Source organism: Physeter macrocephalus, chromosome 12 (assembly GCF_002837175.3).
Source record: "Physeter macrocephalus isolate SW-GA chromosome 12, ASM283717v5, whole genome shotgun sequence".
Taxonomy (NCBI): Eukaryota; Metazoa; Chordata; class Mammalia; order Artiodactyla; family Physeteridae; genus Physeter; species Physeter macrocephalus.
The window spans coordinates 83,435,920-83,451,950 of record NC_041225.1 but is presented as its reverse complement, the minus strand read 5'-3'; the positions used below and the strand labels follow the sequence as shown (position 1 = coordinate 83,451,950).

At 43.7% G+C, this 16,031-nt stretch overlaps 1 protein-coding gene across 1 annotated transcript in view; it reads right to left on the bottom strand.

Moving 5' to 3' along the window:
* The window catches only part of ARHGAP25 (Rho GTPase activating protein 25), an 87,827-nt gene that overhangs the window by 30,037 nt on the left and 41,759 nt on the right, over window positions 1-16,031 (bottom strand). The window contains exons 3-4 of the mRNA XM_028497036.2: window positions 10,347-10,434; window positions 4,516-4,632 (exon numbers count right to left, since the gene is read on the bottom strand). Coding sequence (XP_028352837.2) covers window positions 4,516-4,632; window positions 10,347-10,434 — 205 coding nt within the window. The remainder of the gene's footprint in view (window positions 1-4,515; window positions 4,633-10,346; window positions 10,435-16,031) is intronic.

Here is a 16,031-nt window from a genome sequence, read left to right as displayed (position 1 = left end):
GCAAAGCCCTCTTACTAAAAGGAGGAGGTGGTTTGGAGAAAGTGGGCAGCTGGGAGCCTGGGAACAAGTCACCTGAAGTTGAGGTGTGATCGCCTCCCTTCCTTTTCTCCTACGTAATTTGGGGCAACCTAGACTTGCATCCAGAATTTCTGGGAAAAAATTAATCTAACCTTTCCAGCTGGGCCCTTAAGAAAAGGTAGGAAAAGAAAGAAAGAAAGAAAAAAAAAGGGAGAGAGAGAGATAGAGATAAATTGGCTGTCTAGGAAGGAAAAGGCTGGAACATCAAGGTGCACCAAAGAGCTGCTCTCCAAGGTGCAATATTGTGATTTATAATAATAAATATTTTTTTGTCTTCCACCCATTTCCTGACACAGAGGTCCTAAAACTCTTCAAATTTCCTGTGATGAGAGCGATAAAGTGTCTTTCGTTATGTTAAAGAGGTAATTTTTGGATCCCAGCTAAGGATGGGGGCTGGTTGCCAGGGGAACCAACCATGTGATTATTGGTTTGGGACTTTCAGTCCCACCCACCAGGGAGGGGAGAGGGGCTGGCGATTGAGTTCAATCACCAATGGCCAATGATTTAATCAATCATGCCTATGTACTAAAGCCACCAGAAAAGCCCGAAAGGATGTGTTCAGAGAGCTTCCGGGTTGGTGAACACAAGGAGGTGCAGATAGAATGGCGCTGTGAGAGGGCATGGAAGTTCCGTGCCCGTTCCCCATACCTTCTCTATGCATCTCTTCTATCTGGCTGTTCCAGAGCTTTGTTCTACTATAATAAGCCAGTAATCTAGTAAGGAAACTGGTTTCCTCTGTTCTGTGAGCCACTCTAGCACATTATTTGAAGAAGGGGGTTGTGGAACTTCCAATCTGTAGCTGGTTGGTCAGACGCACAGGGTACAATGTGGACTTGCCATAGGCATGTGAGGGCATTCTTGCAGGACTGAGCCATTAACCTGTGAAATCTGAAGCTATCTCCAGGTAGATAGTATCAAAATTGAGTTAAATTGTAGAACACCGAGCTGGTGTCCAAGAATTGCTTAGCCGTGTGGGGAGCCCTCCCCCTCTCCCCAACTCACACCCACTGGAATCGGTCCCAGAATCAAATCGGACAAGGTAAGAGGCGTGTTCAGAGTCAGCTCGGAGGCAGGAGGAGCTGAGGGGAAGAAGTTAGGTATGCCACGGGAAACATGTGGACCCTCTCTCCCATCAGGGGAGCCAGAAAAGGAGTCGGGGCAGGAAGAAGCCTCAGCTCTGCAGAACTGTCATGAGAATGACTTGGTGGGGAAGGGGTTCAATGGTAAACGGGACGATCAGGGGAAGGCTCACTGAAGTGAAGTTTGAGCAAAGACCTGAGGAAAGCAAGGGACCAAGCCGTGCAGCACCCTGGGGAAGGAGGGTTCCAGACAGAGGAAGCAGCGAGTGCAAGGGCTGTGAGGCAGGAATGTACCTAGGGTGTTTGGGGAAGAGCAAGGAGGCTGGTGAAGCTGGAGTGAAATGAGCACTGGAGAGGGTTCTAGAAAACAAGGTCAGAGAGGTCATGGGGGTGGGGGCAGATTGTGCGTGGAGTCAGTATAAGGCTTCTGACTTTGCCTCTGAGAGAGAAAGGAAGCTATTGGACAGTGATGAGCAGAGAAGGGTCTTGAGATGACAGGTTTAATAGGCTCACTCTTCTCTCTGTTGAAAACAGACTATAAGAAGGCGAGCCTGGAAGCGTGGAGAGAGTTTGGAGACCCCTGCTGCAATTCGAACAAGGCAGTCTGGCGCCTCAACCAGGATGGCAAGTAACAAAGGTGGTGAGAAGTGGGTAGGTTCTGGGTGGGAAAAGTCATAGAAAGTTTCATGAAGAGCTGAAAAAAGACAGCAGCAAACCTCAGTGACTTTCCAGCGTGTGAGGGGGCATGCCCTGCCGATCTAGTAGACCCAGATCAGAGGAACTTTACAAAGCGAAAGAGGGCCTCCCCAGGGGCAGGAGCCCCAGCCTTGCCCCTCGACGGCTGGGCCCCTTGGACAAATCATTTACTTCCTCAGGACTGAAGTTTCCTGACTTACAAACAGGAAGAGCAAATGTCTGCCTTGTCCCAAGACCTCAGACTGGACTCTGCTGTCTTAAAATGCCTTCTCATCCTGAGATCTCCGATTTTGGTTCAATCTGAGATGCCACATCAAATCCAAACCTTGTTCTTTGAATACGTAAATAGTGCTGGACTCTTATTTCTCCTCCCTTGGACTTTCCTCTGCCTACAGGACTTACGCTTGACTTGCTTCTGATGGTGGTGGCCTCCAAGCGGGGTGAGGGAGAAATCCCCATGTGGGTTATGACCGTTGCAGCGGTTCACCCTGACAAGGCTGAGCGGAGCACCACACGGGGCATAGATGCTGGTCGCAGTGCCTCCACAGCATTTTGACTCAGAACAGGTACATAATTTAGACGACATGTGCTACCCTTGTCACTGCAGACAGCCTAAAGCACTGGACCAGGGAAAACAGAAAATGTCAGCCATCTCACAATCCAGGGCAATAAGGAAGGTCACAGGTCAGACCATCCAGGCTGAGCAGCACATAACAGAGCTTTAATAAATAAACCCCTCATCTCAACCTGATTAGCACCGTAAAAATTACTGTGTTTAGGAATTGGGAAATGGTTAATGGAACTACGCTCCTCTATTTTTGTAATAGGTTGCAGCTATTTGTATGAGGCAGGCACTCAAATTAGGCTGTCCCATCCAAGTCACTTCTTTTCTCACAGCTCCTCCTGGGCAGGTCACTGGCCAGAGGACTTTCTCCCTGCCCCAGTTCCTGACCACAGCTGAGCCAGGAGTTTGGAATGGGGCGGCAGTAGAGGCTGAGCTCAGCCTCTGCTGGTACTCCAGGGATAAATATAGGAAAGCTGGGGCTGGCACAGCAGTATCTGGGACAGGCGTGAGCGCTAGAGGGCTGTTAACTAGGCAAAAACAGGCAGGCAGCGAAAAGTGGAATGGGGGGGCTTCCCTGGTGGCGCAGGGGTTGAGAGTCCGTCTGCCGATGCAGGAGACACGGGTTCGTGCCCCGGTCTGGGAGGATCCCACGTGCCGCGGAGCGGCTGGGCCCGTGAGCCATGGCCGCTGAGCCTGCGCGTCCGGAGCCCGTGCTCCGCAACGGGAGGGGCCACAACAGTGAGAGGCCCGCGTACCGCAAAAAAAAAAAAAGTGGAATGGGAAGCCGCGTGGCCCCAGGGACACTGACGGGACAAGCTCATGCTTAACAGTTCTCAGCCCCAGTCCCTTCAGTCCTCCTGGAAGTTCCTGCCCTCGGTTTCTTGGAGTAGCTTGCACCTGCCCAGTAAATACCTCTTTCTTGCTTAACATCATTTGGATAAAATTTATCAATTAAGATTATACAGCCCTTCGGGAAAATTAAGCTAGAAAATGAAAGGTGTTGAACTGCATAAATCCTGTGTTTGTCATCCTGAGAAACAAGTATGTATATATGAACATCAGCTGGAAGGAAAATATAAAAACACATCTGGTAGTTTTAGGAGTGCTTATTTTTCTATATTTTTACAAATGTCCACAAAATTGTTAAGATGTTCATAATTTTTGAAAGAAGCTATTGAGTAATCAAATAAATATTTAATATTTGAGCTCTAACAGCCCCCCTGAATAATTTCCAAAATAACAGGCAGCATAACTGATAAATAATCATAAATTATACTGTTATCCCGGAGTTGACACAAATGAGCGTGTTCCTAAAAAAGTTGAAGGAAAATGGTCACTTGAGATTGCATCATCAGTTCTTTCATATTTTTATGAAAGGAAGAAACACATACTGGATTCACCTGTCGGTTAATTTCAGATTTTTTTCACATTAGTTATTCACAGGCAGGGCCCTCCTGTAGTGTGGACACAACACCGGGTGTTCTCAGAGAGCTCAAACACCTGAACTTGTAACCTTGAACTTGAGCTTATAAACTCAAACACTTGTAACCCAGAAAAGTGTTCAACCCTGAATTCACTGTGTACCTGTAAGACTGCAGACACAATTCCAGAACCTCTCCCCCTTGTGACCACCGCAATTCTGGACAGCAGCTTTGGTTTCCTGTGTTGATCAGCCTAACTTATGCTTTCAGAATAGATCTTGCCATCAACCTTCTTGGGTTCCCAAACCCCCATAACTGGGCAGGCTCTTGGTACCACTGAAGGTTAGTGCTGCCAGGAACCGGGGTCAGCTGGTCCAACCCGTTCATTTTACAGATGAGAGCACTGTGTCCAGAGAGGAGAAAGGACTGCCTCAGGGCATCACACACATTTGCCGATGAGTGCAAAGGGCTTGCAGTCCTTCCAGCTAATCTGGAGTTGGCTTTGAGATCACCCAGGGAGGGAAGTTAGAGCCTTGGCAATGAGCATGGCCTCAGAGTTGTCCTCTGGTGGTCTTCTTTGAACACTGTTCAAGGAAAGCTCTTGTCTGAAACTACTTCCTTCCCATCCTTGAGATGTCACAGACACCTGTCCAGGAAAGCCTGCAGGAGTCCTTACCTCCAGAGGGTGTGCCAGCAACTCTCCTAAGGAATTTAACCCACTCCTCCATTTCCGCCTGCGAGCTGGCCATGAGGACATAGGAGTCCTGTCCTGTGCGACTCTGGTCACATGAGGCTGGAGGAAGAAGTAACACCAATGAAGGTCATACATTGGTCGGGGGCCAGGGCAAGGGGCAGCGAGGGGAAGCTGAGCCTGAATTGCTTCTTTGGTCCAATTAAACGAGCAGTCAAACAGCACAAAAGCATCTACTTTTCCTCAGCAGAACTGAGTATCTAGGCACCTTTATTGTTTTTGCTGGAGCTCTAATCCTATACACAAATCACTGAACTCAGTGGTTTGCAACTGAGATGATTTGGGCTGAGATCTGTCCCCATGGAGGACAGAAGCCATTTCCTATCAACAATTAAGAGGAAGTTCAAGGGGCAGTGTCAGTACAAGAGGAGACAGGCTCAGCCCATACGATTCTGAAACCTAAGTCCATCACGTCAATCATGGATACCTTCCTAGGCTACCCTGAGCTCAGCTGTGGGGTTGGAGGAGGGAACAGCAACTCAGGAGGGAGGGCCAATGAGCACCGTGTGCCTTTCTTATGAATCGGTGCCTCCTGTTCAGGATTACTGCCCTCCTGCCTGCATGAAGACATTGCAAATGGTAGGCTCTCGACACATAGCTGATGGACAAATGAAGTTTGTTCGGACTTTCTTTATCGTTTTCAGTTTAAACCCAAGATTACAGACAGACATCCGTAGTGTGTCCTGGGTTGGTGTTATCAAATGGACAAAAGGGTGGAAGAAATGACAAGGGGGCAGAGTGGGGAGGGGAAACCAAGAGAAAGAATAAGAGAAAGTGACAAAGAGAGAAAAATAGGGAGAGAGAGGGAGAGGTGAGGGAGAAGGGGCACATCAAACATAGGTCTTACAAAGTACAAGAAAACAACAGCAATCCCTTTCAGTTACAGGATACTATTAAGTCTCACATTGCTTTAGGGGACATCAACCCATTCTTCTCAAAACAGGGCATTTCCTTCAAAAAGAGCCTGTTTTGCTACCATATGACCCAGCAATCCCACTCCTGGGTATTTATCTGAAAAAAACAAAAACACTAATTTGAAAAGATACCTGCACCCCGATGTTCATAGCATTATTTGCAATTCCCAAGATATGGAAGCAACCTAAGTGTCCATTAACAGATGAATGGATAAAGAAGAAGTGGTATATATATATACAATGGAATATTACTTAGCCACAAAAAAGAACAAAATTTTGCCATTTGCAGCAACATGGATGAACTTGGAGGGCATCATGCTAAGTGAAATAAGTCAGAGAAAGACAAATACTGTATGATATTGCTTATATGTGATATCTAAAAAATACAACAAACTAGTGAATATAACAAAAAAAGAAGCAAACTCACAGATATAGAGAACAAACTAGTGGTTACCAGTGGGGAGAGGGATGGGGGAGGGGCAATACAGGGGTAGAGGATTAGGAGGGACAAACTATTGGGTATAAAATAAGCTACAGGGATATATTGTACAACATGGGAATATACCCAGTATTTTATAATAACTATAAATGGGGTATAACCTTCAAAAACTGTGAATCAGTATATTGTACACCTGTAATTTATATAATATTGTACATCAACTATACTTCAACTTTTAAAAAGCTTTAAAAAAAAGAGCCTGTTGTAGCTGCCCAGTTGGGCCCAAACCTGTATTTTCTTACATAGCAGCAAAATACTTTCAAAGTCCCTTTGTTTTCAGTCTCTTCAACCTATCTTAATATTACCCAGCCTCACTTTCTTTTACACTTTGGGACAACCTGATTCTGAATCCATCTTATCACTGGGTCATCAGCTCTTCTGGCCAGAAGGGTCAGCCCATGGAAGTGCTGGCCACTGAGGAACATCCTGAAACTGGGTGTTTCCAGAAGTAAGATGGGCAGTAAAAAGCCCTCAGGGCAGAACTAAAGAATCCCATAGGAAACACAACATCCTTTAGTAATAGAGTAGGGCTCTAGGATCATTTCCGCTCTACAAATAATGGAACTGCAGCCCAGAGATGCAAAGGGCCTTGCCCATTGGTACCCAGTAAGTTACCACCAAACTCAAGGCAAGGCCATGGGTCTTTCTCCCAATAGTTTCCACCAGACCATAGTGCCTCAAATTTGACCTTGGCCAAAATTTATCTGGTGTCCTTCTCCACCATGCCTACACTCCAGTCTATTACGTTATCAAGAACATGCCTTCTCAGTTTTCTCTCATTCCTGAGAGAGTCCTTTAGTTCCATCATGGCAACACCACTGAGCAGCTCTCAGGATGTTCCTCAATGATCAGGGCTTCCATGGACTGATCTTTCTGATTAGAAGAGCTGACGACAAGATGGATTGAGAAGTCAGTCATCCCAAAGGGTAAGGAAGGTGAGGCTGGGTAATATTAAGATAGATTCAAGAGACAAGAACCAAAGGGAATTTGAAAATTCTTTGTTACCCTTCAAAAAAATGAATGTTTGGCCACATTGGGGTGCGAGGAAGAGCTGTCTTTGAGGGAAACTGCCTGACATTAACACAAAGCCCATGAACAGCATCTCTGCCCTCAGGCACATACTTTCTCTGACTTAAACAGTCTGTTCAGCCTGTGTCACCTATTGGGCTGCTACCCCTGTCAGAAAGGAACCTCCCTTCTTTTCCTCCGCTGCCTAAGGAACTCCTATCCATCCTTTAAAACCTAATGCAAATGTTATCTTCTCTAAGGACCCTTCCTTCAAACCTCCCCCTCCCACTCCAAATGGAGTGGGGACTCCCTTTTCTAAATCCCTTAACATCCTATCACCTCTATCACAGCAGTAGCTAAATTATCCTGAACATTGGTTTCCTTATCATTAAAATTGAATTAATTATTTAATACGTCCAAAGCTAAAGCCCTGATCTTCCACCCATGCACAAATCTCAGGAAAGCCATCCTTCCTGTTGTTTGCGTGAAAACCTTAGAGTCAATCTTGACTTCTCTTTCCTACATCCAATCCATCAGCAAATGAAGTCCTCTCTACCTTCAAAGTGTGTCCAGAAATTGATCATTTCTCACCCCTTTCATTGTTACTATCTCTGACTTGGATAATTACAATAACCTCCTCACTGGTGTCCCTGCTCCGTCTTTGCCCCTTTTTAGTCTCAACTCAAAAGGGTTTTAAAACAAAAGTCAGATCACGTTACTTTTCTGCTCAAAACCTCCCAATGGATTTCCATCCTTCTAGCACAAAAACTAAACTTTTTACACTGGCCTACCAGTGCCTGTAAAACCTGTGCCCACCCCTGACCAAATCACCTACTCTTCTCCCCTCTCAGCTCTCCGCTGTAACCACCTTGGCCTCCTTGAGGTTTCCTGAACACAAGAACTAAGCTCAGAGACTTTTCACTGGCTGCTCCCCTTCCTGGAATGCTCTTCCTCCAGATGTGCTCTTGGCTCACGCCTTCACTTCCTTCGATCTTGGCTCAAAGGTCACCTTCTCAATGATGTCTGTTCTTCCCGCTCTACTTCAAATGACAAATCAACAGTTGCCATCCCCACCTCATCCGGTGCTTTCTCTTTCTTTGCTTTCTTCCCATAGTACTTATCCCATAATAAAACTGTACAATGTTCTCATTTATTTGGCTTGTTTTCAGTCTCCCTCCATTGACTGTAAGCTGCATACAGGCTGTTTTGTTCATTGCTGGATCCCCAGTTCCTACAAGAGTGCCTGGCTCGTAGCAGGTGCTCAGTAATTTTGGTGTAACGTTTCCGAAGGCAGTATGAGAATTAAATGCTACATATTCTACAGAAGGAATAAACTCCCCATCCCTGATGACTCCCTTTGGGTGGGAGAACAGATAATTATTCTGCTTGAGGTAGTTAGCGAGGGAGAAGCTTGCCTCAGATTTTTGCTCCAAATAAAGAAAAACAGCATAACAATAACCAAATTCTTCTCTATGGCCTTTGCGCAGCTGAAACTGGTGATCACAGAGAGGGGGCCCCGATTAGGAAGGCCATTTCTTATGCCAGCGCTGGCCCCTGAGAAGTGTCTTGCACAAGAGCATGACAAAAAGAGGAACTGAAAATTCTCTACATCATAACATAAAGGATTGTCTCATTTTAGGTTAGGTGGAGCCTTGAGAATGATGGTGTCTTTAGGAAAATGTTTCCCTGCCTTACTATTGCTTTAGAATTGTTGTTTGTCCTTATGAGTTGAGTGTGTGTATGTGCACGTACACACACGTGTGAATCTGTCCAAGAATTCCCCCAGCAGCCCAGGGGACAGCTGTAAGTGTGAGTGACAATGAGAGGACAAATCTTCATCCTACAGTAACAGCAATCTTCAATTTACTGCAAAGTCCACAGTAAATTTGCAGTTGGAGCTCTCAATAGGGTCACCCCAGATTGAAAAATCAGGTTTTGGGACATGTGTCATCATGAATGGTCACATCCCTTGAATTGTGCTGGGCAAGGATCCTAGAGATAAAAGAAACCTCATGGGAAAAGGGTGGGGTTATCCCAGAAAGGAGAGACTGGAAAAGTAAGCTCTTCCTCTGAGGAGGAAGAAAAAATGGATAGATCCTCAGATAAAAAGCAAGGGAGTGCCTATGAGGGGGCCATTTGGGAAGAGCTGAACTTTAAAAAAAAAAAAAAACCCTGTTTTTCTTTGTTTTCTATAAATAGTCAGAGCCAGTTTGGGGATTGGTTTCTCCATTACAGTTTCCTCTAGTTATTGCCAAAACTTCAAACACTTGGCACTGCACCAAGTGTGGCATATATATTTCTTTACTTAATCCTATCATCATCATTGTCCCCATTTCCCAGGTAAAGAAACAGAGGCAAAGAGAAATTAAATAATTAAATTAAATGATTAAATTAAATAATTGATCACTATTACACACATAGTAAGTGGCAGGGCCAGGATGTGGCCCCGGGCAGGCTGGCTCCAGATGGGGCATGTCTACCCTCTCTGCTACACTGACTTTGCCATCAAGTTTCTTATGCACACAGCTACCTTGTGTGAGAGGTAAGAAGAAATTCAAGGCAAGGGGCACTCAGGGGACGTTGGCCTCCCCTGCTGTTTCAGCATGGCAGCAGCAACCTGGCTGCATAGCTGGACCAGCAGCCCTGTAGTTCCTGCTGGTTGGTGGGGGCTGGTGAAGGTGCAAGAGACAGGGAGAAGAGCCTCAGTGTGACAGACTTCCACAGACACCAGCAAACTCCCCTTGAGACAAACCGAGACAAACTTCCCCTTTCCCCAAATGCATTCGAGGAAGGTAACTCTTGATTAGAAAGAGACACCCTCCAGTGCGCGGCTAACTTGTACAATAGGTAGATTACAGCACCTGACATGTAGTAAGTGCTCAGTAAGTCGGAGTTGTCATTTCTTAATAGGTCACAGTGAACCATATGAGACTGTTGACTGCCGACCGGTTTTGACCTACCAACATGGCGATTTCACGTGGTTCAATTTATAATTTAACTGTTCATTTTATTGTCCCACTCGCCTTCAAAGTTGAGCTCCTTCTAGCAAGCAGGGATGATGCGCTTTCCGATCAGTGTCTCGGGGCCTAGTGGATACCTGGCTCCAAGCAGGTGCTCGTGAAATGCTTACAGAGCTCAACCGGATGCACACCCACTTAGTTCACATGTCGTTAATGAACTAGTATGGGATCTTTAACTATATACAGAACTATTATGCATTCTTACCAGGTTGGTTGGCTAGCTGGTTGACAGACTCACTGAATGTAGCCTTGACTTCTGGGGTCAGAAGTAACATGGGAACGTGATGCACGTCTATCCCACATTTCGTCACCTACCTGGAATGACTTCAAAGACAAACTTCCCGGCTTCTTCTGGGTTTGTGGCGATCTCCTTGATTGTACTCCCTGGTAGATACATGCAACCCTGAAAGATTGAAAGCAAGGCCTTTAAGGTAAGCAAAATCATTACCAGCTATGAACTAAAATAAAGTTGGAGGACAGATAGGATAATGATGGGATAGCAGAGAGGAGCATGGAAAGCTGGCATCCCAGCTTCGAATGGGGCACTTCTGCTACCGAGACCTTGGTCAAATTAAGTAGCAGCTATGTGAGAGCAAACAAGGTGCCTAAAGAGACAGGAGGGCAAAGTTCTGACTGGAGAATGAACTGAGAGGGTGCCATCACCAACACTTGCCTCTTCCTACTTTCCAAGAGCCAAAATTCCTTGCCAGACAAGACAGCTGATCTTTGTGGAGGCCATGCTGAGACTGGGGGGACCATACCACCTGCAGGGCTGCCAAAGAGGGCACTGAGGACTGAACCACAGGTTCATTGAGGAGATGCAGTACTTAGTAGCAGCAAGAGCTTCTGAGCAGCACACTCCAGGCGTCTGTCCCTCTGCTAAGCACCTTGAATGTGTATTATTCGCTTAGGCCTTTAAGCAATTCTCCAGACAAGGTATTGCTACACAAATTTACAAGTGAGGAAACTGGGGGTCAGAATGGTTCTGTGATTTGTCCAATGTCACAGAGTTAGTAAGTGGCAGAATGGTAATTCATCTCAGAAGTGTGTTCAAACCCTGTGCTCTTCACCATCACAGTGGAAGTGCTGGGACCCATCAGCTTAACGTCCCTTGAACAGGCAAGGGGAGGAGGCTCATGGATCTGTTGTGGGGGAGGGGTGGAGTGAGGGTGGAATTTGTGACCTTACACATGAATATGTCATCAGAAAACCAAGTCACTTCCACCACGTGTACGCTCATTGCTTCACCATTGACAGTGCACTGTCACATGCAACATCTCCTTAGACCTCAGAACAGCCCTCAGATCAGAAACATGGCAGGATGGCCACTAACACATTACAGATGAGGAAACCAACACTTTCAAAGTTTAAGTAACAGCACGAGGGAGGGGGCACAGTTAATTGTCCTAGAGTTCCTTACTCATAACTTACATTTCACTAGCTGTCGTAGGTAGTGTGTCTGATTCTGAGCTGAGTAAACAGTGATGTCTTGTTTTCTAGAACAAACCGTGGATGAAAAGGATTGGCAGCAGAAAACCTATAAAGGAAGAGTCTTAAGGAACTCCCAGATCAGCTCAGAATCCTGAAAGAATAAATGCTTCTTGGGGGTCTATAAATGCAAATGTCTAAGACTGAGTGAGAAAAAGAGTAGAAGCGAAAGCAGAAGAGGAGGTGGGGGGAGAGAAAGGGGAAGAGGAGAAGGAGGGGAAGGAGGGGAGCCGGGGGAAGGAGGACAAGAGAAAAGAAAAACAGTTCTGCCTACACTTCTCTAATTTTATTACCTAAAAATAACCACCACCTACATGCTCCTCGCCATCTTTAAATAACATCAGTGGCCTCAGAATAAAAATGACCCTTAGATTGTGCTGCTGGATAGTATATTCAGGACATTTAACACAGAGCCTGGCACTTAGGAACTGTTCAATAAATGGCATTTACGTACTTTGTATTTTATTTTTACTATTTTTGGATGAAACTATCAAATAATAGTTTAGAGACGAACTTAGGAGAAGCAGGTACCCCTGAAATGACACTTTCTTTATCTTCCTACCAGGCAGTGCTTCCTCCTGTCTGAAAAAACAACATAGTGTTTTATTCTGGTGCCATAACTCACAGCCATTATTAAAAGTTAAATTATACAAACTTACAATGAAATATTGTATATTAAATATAAAGGTAGTACTACTCAGAATTCATCACTTTCTAATTCTCTTTTTCTTTTTTTTCTCGCAATTCCCCTGAGACACAATTGACATACCGTACTGTCCAAGTTCAAGGTGCAGAGCACAACGATTTGACCCACAAGCATCAAGAAATGATCACCACAATAAGTTTGGTGAACATCCATCATCTCATATAAATACAAAAGAAAAGAAAAAAATTTCTATTCACCTAATTATTTGCTCTATTTTACTATTATTTCTGTTCATACGGTCATTGACATCAAATCTATCTGTGTGGTAGAAATACTACCTAACACTGTGCTACTGTACATCCCTTCTCAACTCTGGGTTCAGGGATGCTGGTAGCTTGAATCAGCCACAGTGGGAGTATTTACACAACAGAAATTGGCAAATGCTGTGTCCAAAACAACTCCCCTACCACAGGGCTGTTGGTTAAACATTTCCCAGCTCGCCCCTGATAGACAACTCTCTGCTCTAACTTCAGAGAAAGCAGATGAGGCAATGGAACAGCTAAGCCAGGATTGTCTAAAACCATCATTGTAGCAGAGACTTGAGGGCAATTCACTGAGATTCTGTTTTAAACAACTTCCTTGACAAAGAAACTTTCGAAATGAGTTATAGGAAGCTAGGTCAAGGACTTACAGGGCATTATACTGTTAGAGCTAGACAGACCTTTCTGAGAACTCAGAGGAAAAACTGCACAGACTGCCTTCTCCTGAACCCCAGGGTCCCCTCGAAGAGCACATACAAGGGTGCATCATAGAGGGCCCCATAATTTACTTAATCATTCCCCTTTGTTGGACATTTGGTCTAATGTTTCTCATTACAAATAGCACTGCATATATCTTATTATTTCTTTTGGATAGCTTCTTAAAACCAGAATGACTGAGTCATTCTGGATATGATATTTTTTGGCTTTTAGAAATCTGACCAAATTGCTTTCTAGAAAGGCTGCACCAAACGTACACATCATCAGTATACATGAGGGCATTTTTCATCTGATTGCTCTAAGATTACTGGAGTGATTTTTGTTTTTTGGGTTTTTTAGGAATCGGAGTGTATGTGTGTTCTTTTTAAATTTACAACTAATTTATATTTTAGTCATAGAGAAAGAAGAAAAGTAAAAGTTATGTGTAACTCCAGTACTCAGAGATAACTCAGTTAACACCTCTGTGTATTGCTTTCCAAGCCTTTTCCCATAAATTACAGATTCATTGTTTTTTTCCCTCAAGGATAGGATTAGCATATAAATCATCCTGCTGTTTACTGCTTTTTTCAAAGCAATTATATTTATGGACATCTTTCAATTTCAAAAAGTATTAATTTAGGGCATCAACAGCTGAATTATATTCTATCGGATAGATATATAAAAGTCGCCTCACATAACTTAGCCCCTACCACCGGGCATTGTTTCCACATCACTATTATAAACCCCTACATTAGAAATGCAGGGTCAGGGCTTCCCTGGTGGCGCAGTGGTTGAGAGTCCGCCTGCCGATGCAGGGAACGCGGGTTCGTGCCCCGGTCCGGGAAGATCCCACATCCGCGGAGAGGCTGGGCCCGTGAGCCATGGCCGCTCAGCCTGCGCGTCCGGAGCCTGTGCTCCGCAACGGGAGAGGCCACAACAGTGAGAGGCCCGCGTAGCGCAAAAAAACAAAAACAAAACAAAACAAAAAAACAAGAGAAATGCAGGGTCAAAGAATCTGCATTTCTAAGAGGCATATTACCCTCCAGAAAGGTTGTAGAGATTTTCATTTCCGCCAGGTGTGCATGAGAATTCCTGTTCCCTGGTCTTTACTAACATTGGAATTTCTAGAAAATCTTTGCCATTTTGATAAGGGGACAATGGTGTCTCATTAACTTCCATTGCATGTCTTTAATTATGAATGAGTGGACTTTTTACATATGCTTTTTGGCAATTACATTTCTTTGGGAAATTGCCCATTTACGTCATTTGCTCATTTTCCTATTGCTGTTTCTTATAAGATTTGAGACTATTTTAAATAGGAAGAATAGTTGTTTACAATTTTTCCTGTTTATTTTTGCCTTTTCACCATATTATTTTGGTTTTTAAGGTACAGACATTTCTGTTTATGAAATTAAATCAGTCTTTTCCTTGTGCTGTCTTTGTTGCTATGCTTAAGAAACACCTGCTTCCCAAAGATCATGCAGATAATTACACTTTCTTCTAAGATTTTTATGAACTCGTTTTCACACGTAAGTCTTTAACCCATCCAGAATCATGAATGGTGTGAAACATAGTGTGGAAATAGACCTTTATTTTTTCCCAAGAATTTAGTTCATATCTTTCATTTCATGTCTAGATATTTGCAATGTCTATGAATCCCAAAACAATGTTAAATGATAGCATAATAAAAGTATTTTATTTTGAATAGACTTTTCTTTATCTTAATAAAATAATGATGGATATATGAAAAATCTACAAGGATGTCCACTTAATTCTTGTTTGTTATAATAACATAGAAAAATCAGCCCAAATTCTCAACTAATTTCCAGGAGGAAATTGGTTAAGTAACTTATAGAATGTCCATAAAATAAGTTATTTTGCCACCACTAAGAATTACATTGTAGAATAATATTTAATAATACTGGACAATATTCAAGACATATTGTTAATTTTTAATTAAAGAATACTATTATACTAATTTTGCATTTAGATGAGTTTCTAAAGGTATATGCATAGAAAAAACTGGAAGAATTGAGGATTTAGGTGGTTATTTCTTACTGATGGGATAATTTTTATTTTCTACTTTGTGATTTTCTGCATCCTCCATATTTCCAACTATATACCCGTATAGCTTTTGTAATCAAAATATTCACATCCATATAAAATAAAATATTCTGAGAAATTATCATTTTATTCCTTTTTTAAAAAAAACTTTTTATATCTGAAATGAGTTTTGGATTTTATCAAATGCTCTTTTCAGCCATCTATTTAGGGGTTGTGTGGTTTTTCTCATTTGACTTCTTGATCTTGACTTATTGGTCTGATACATTAATAGGTTTTCTAAAAAATAAACCATACTTGTCATTCTAGAAGAAGCTTTACCTAATTATCAGACTAATTTAATCCTGAGAGGACTCAGAGTTTCCTCCTCCAAAAGTAAGGGAAACAAGCCAGGACCTCCAATAATTTATTTTACTCTTTGACATCTGTTTATGTTTTTACAAAAGAATTTTTTACATGTCCTTCATATCATTTAATCCTGTGACAGATGCAGGTCAGGTATGATTGTCTCATCTTACAAAAGAAAAAAAGAGGGGTCCAGAAAAATTAAATAATTACATGGCCAGATGGTAGTAGAGCCAGGAAAAGAACACAAGCTCCCCGCTACACCTCACGGAAGTAAGCCTCACTGAACTTCCCTTTCTGCTGCTTTGGGAAGGCTAACACATTATTGCCATCTCCCTCACGCTCCGCAGACGGGAAGACTTCCTGCCTCGGCTATGGGAAGACTTCCTGCCTCGGCTATTAATGTACCAGGAACCCCATCTTAGCTTGTAATTGCTTGCCTCCGATAGGGTCTGTTCATAAAGTGAAGAAAGTCTGGTTACCACGCACAGCACACTGGGCAAGAACCCAGGCAGTGGTGGGGTCTCTGGCCCCTCTCTAGCCTCTGCAGGGACAGACACTCACAGCCCTCTGAGTGGAGGGCCTGATTAACCGGGCACTGCCGATGAGACACAGAGCCCCAAGCCTGCCCTTAGAGAGAACTGTCCTCTTCCAAATGACCTTCTCACTTCTTTGCTTACCCGGCCATCCACCTTCAATATCCTTATCCTTCTTGGGGCTTTT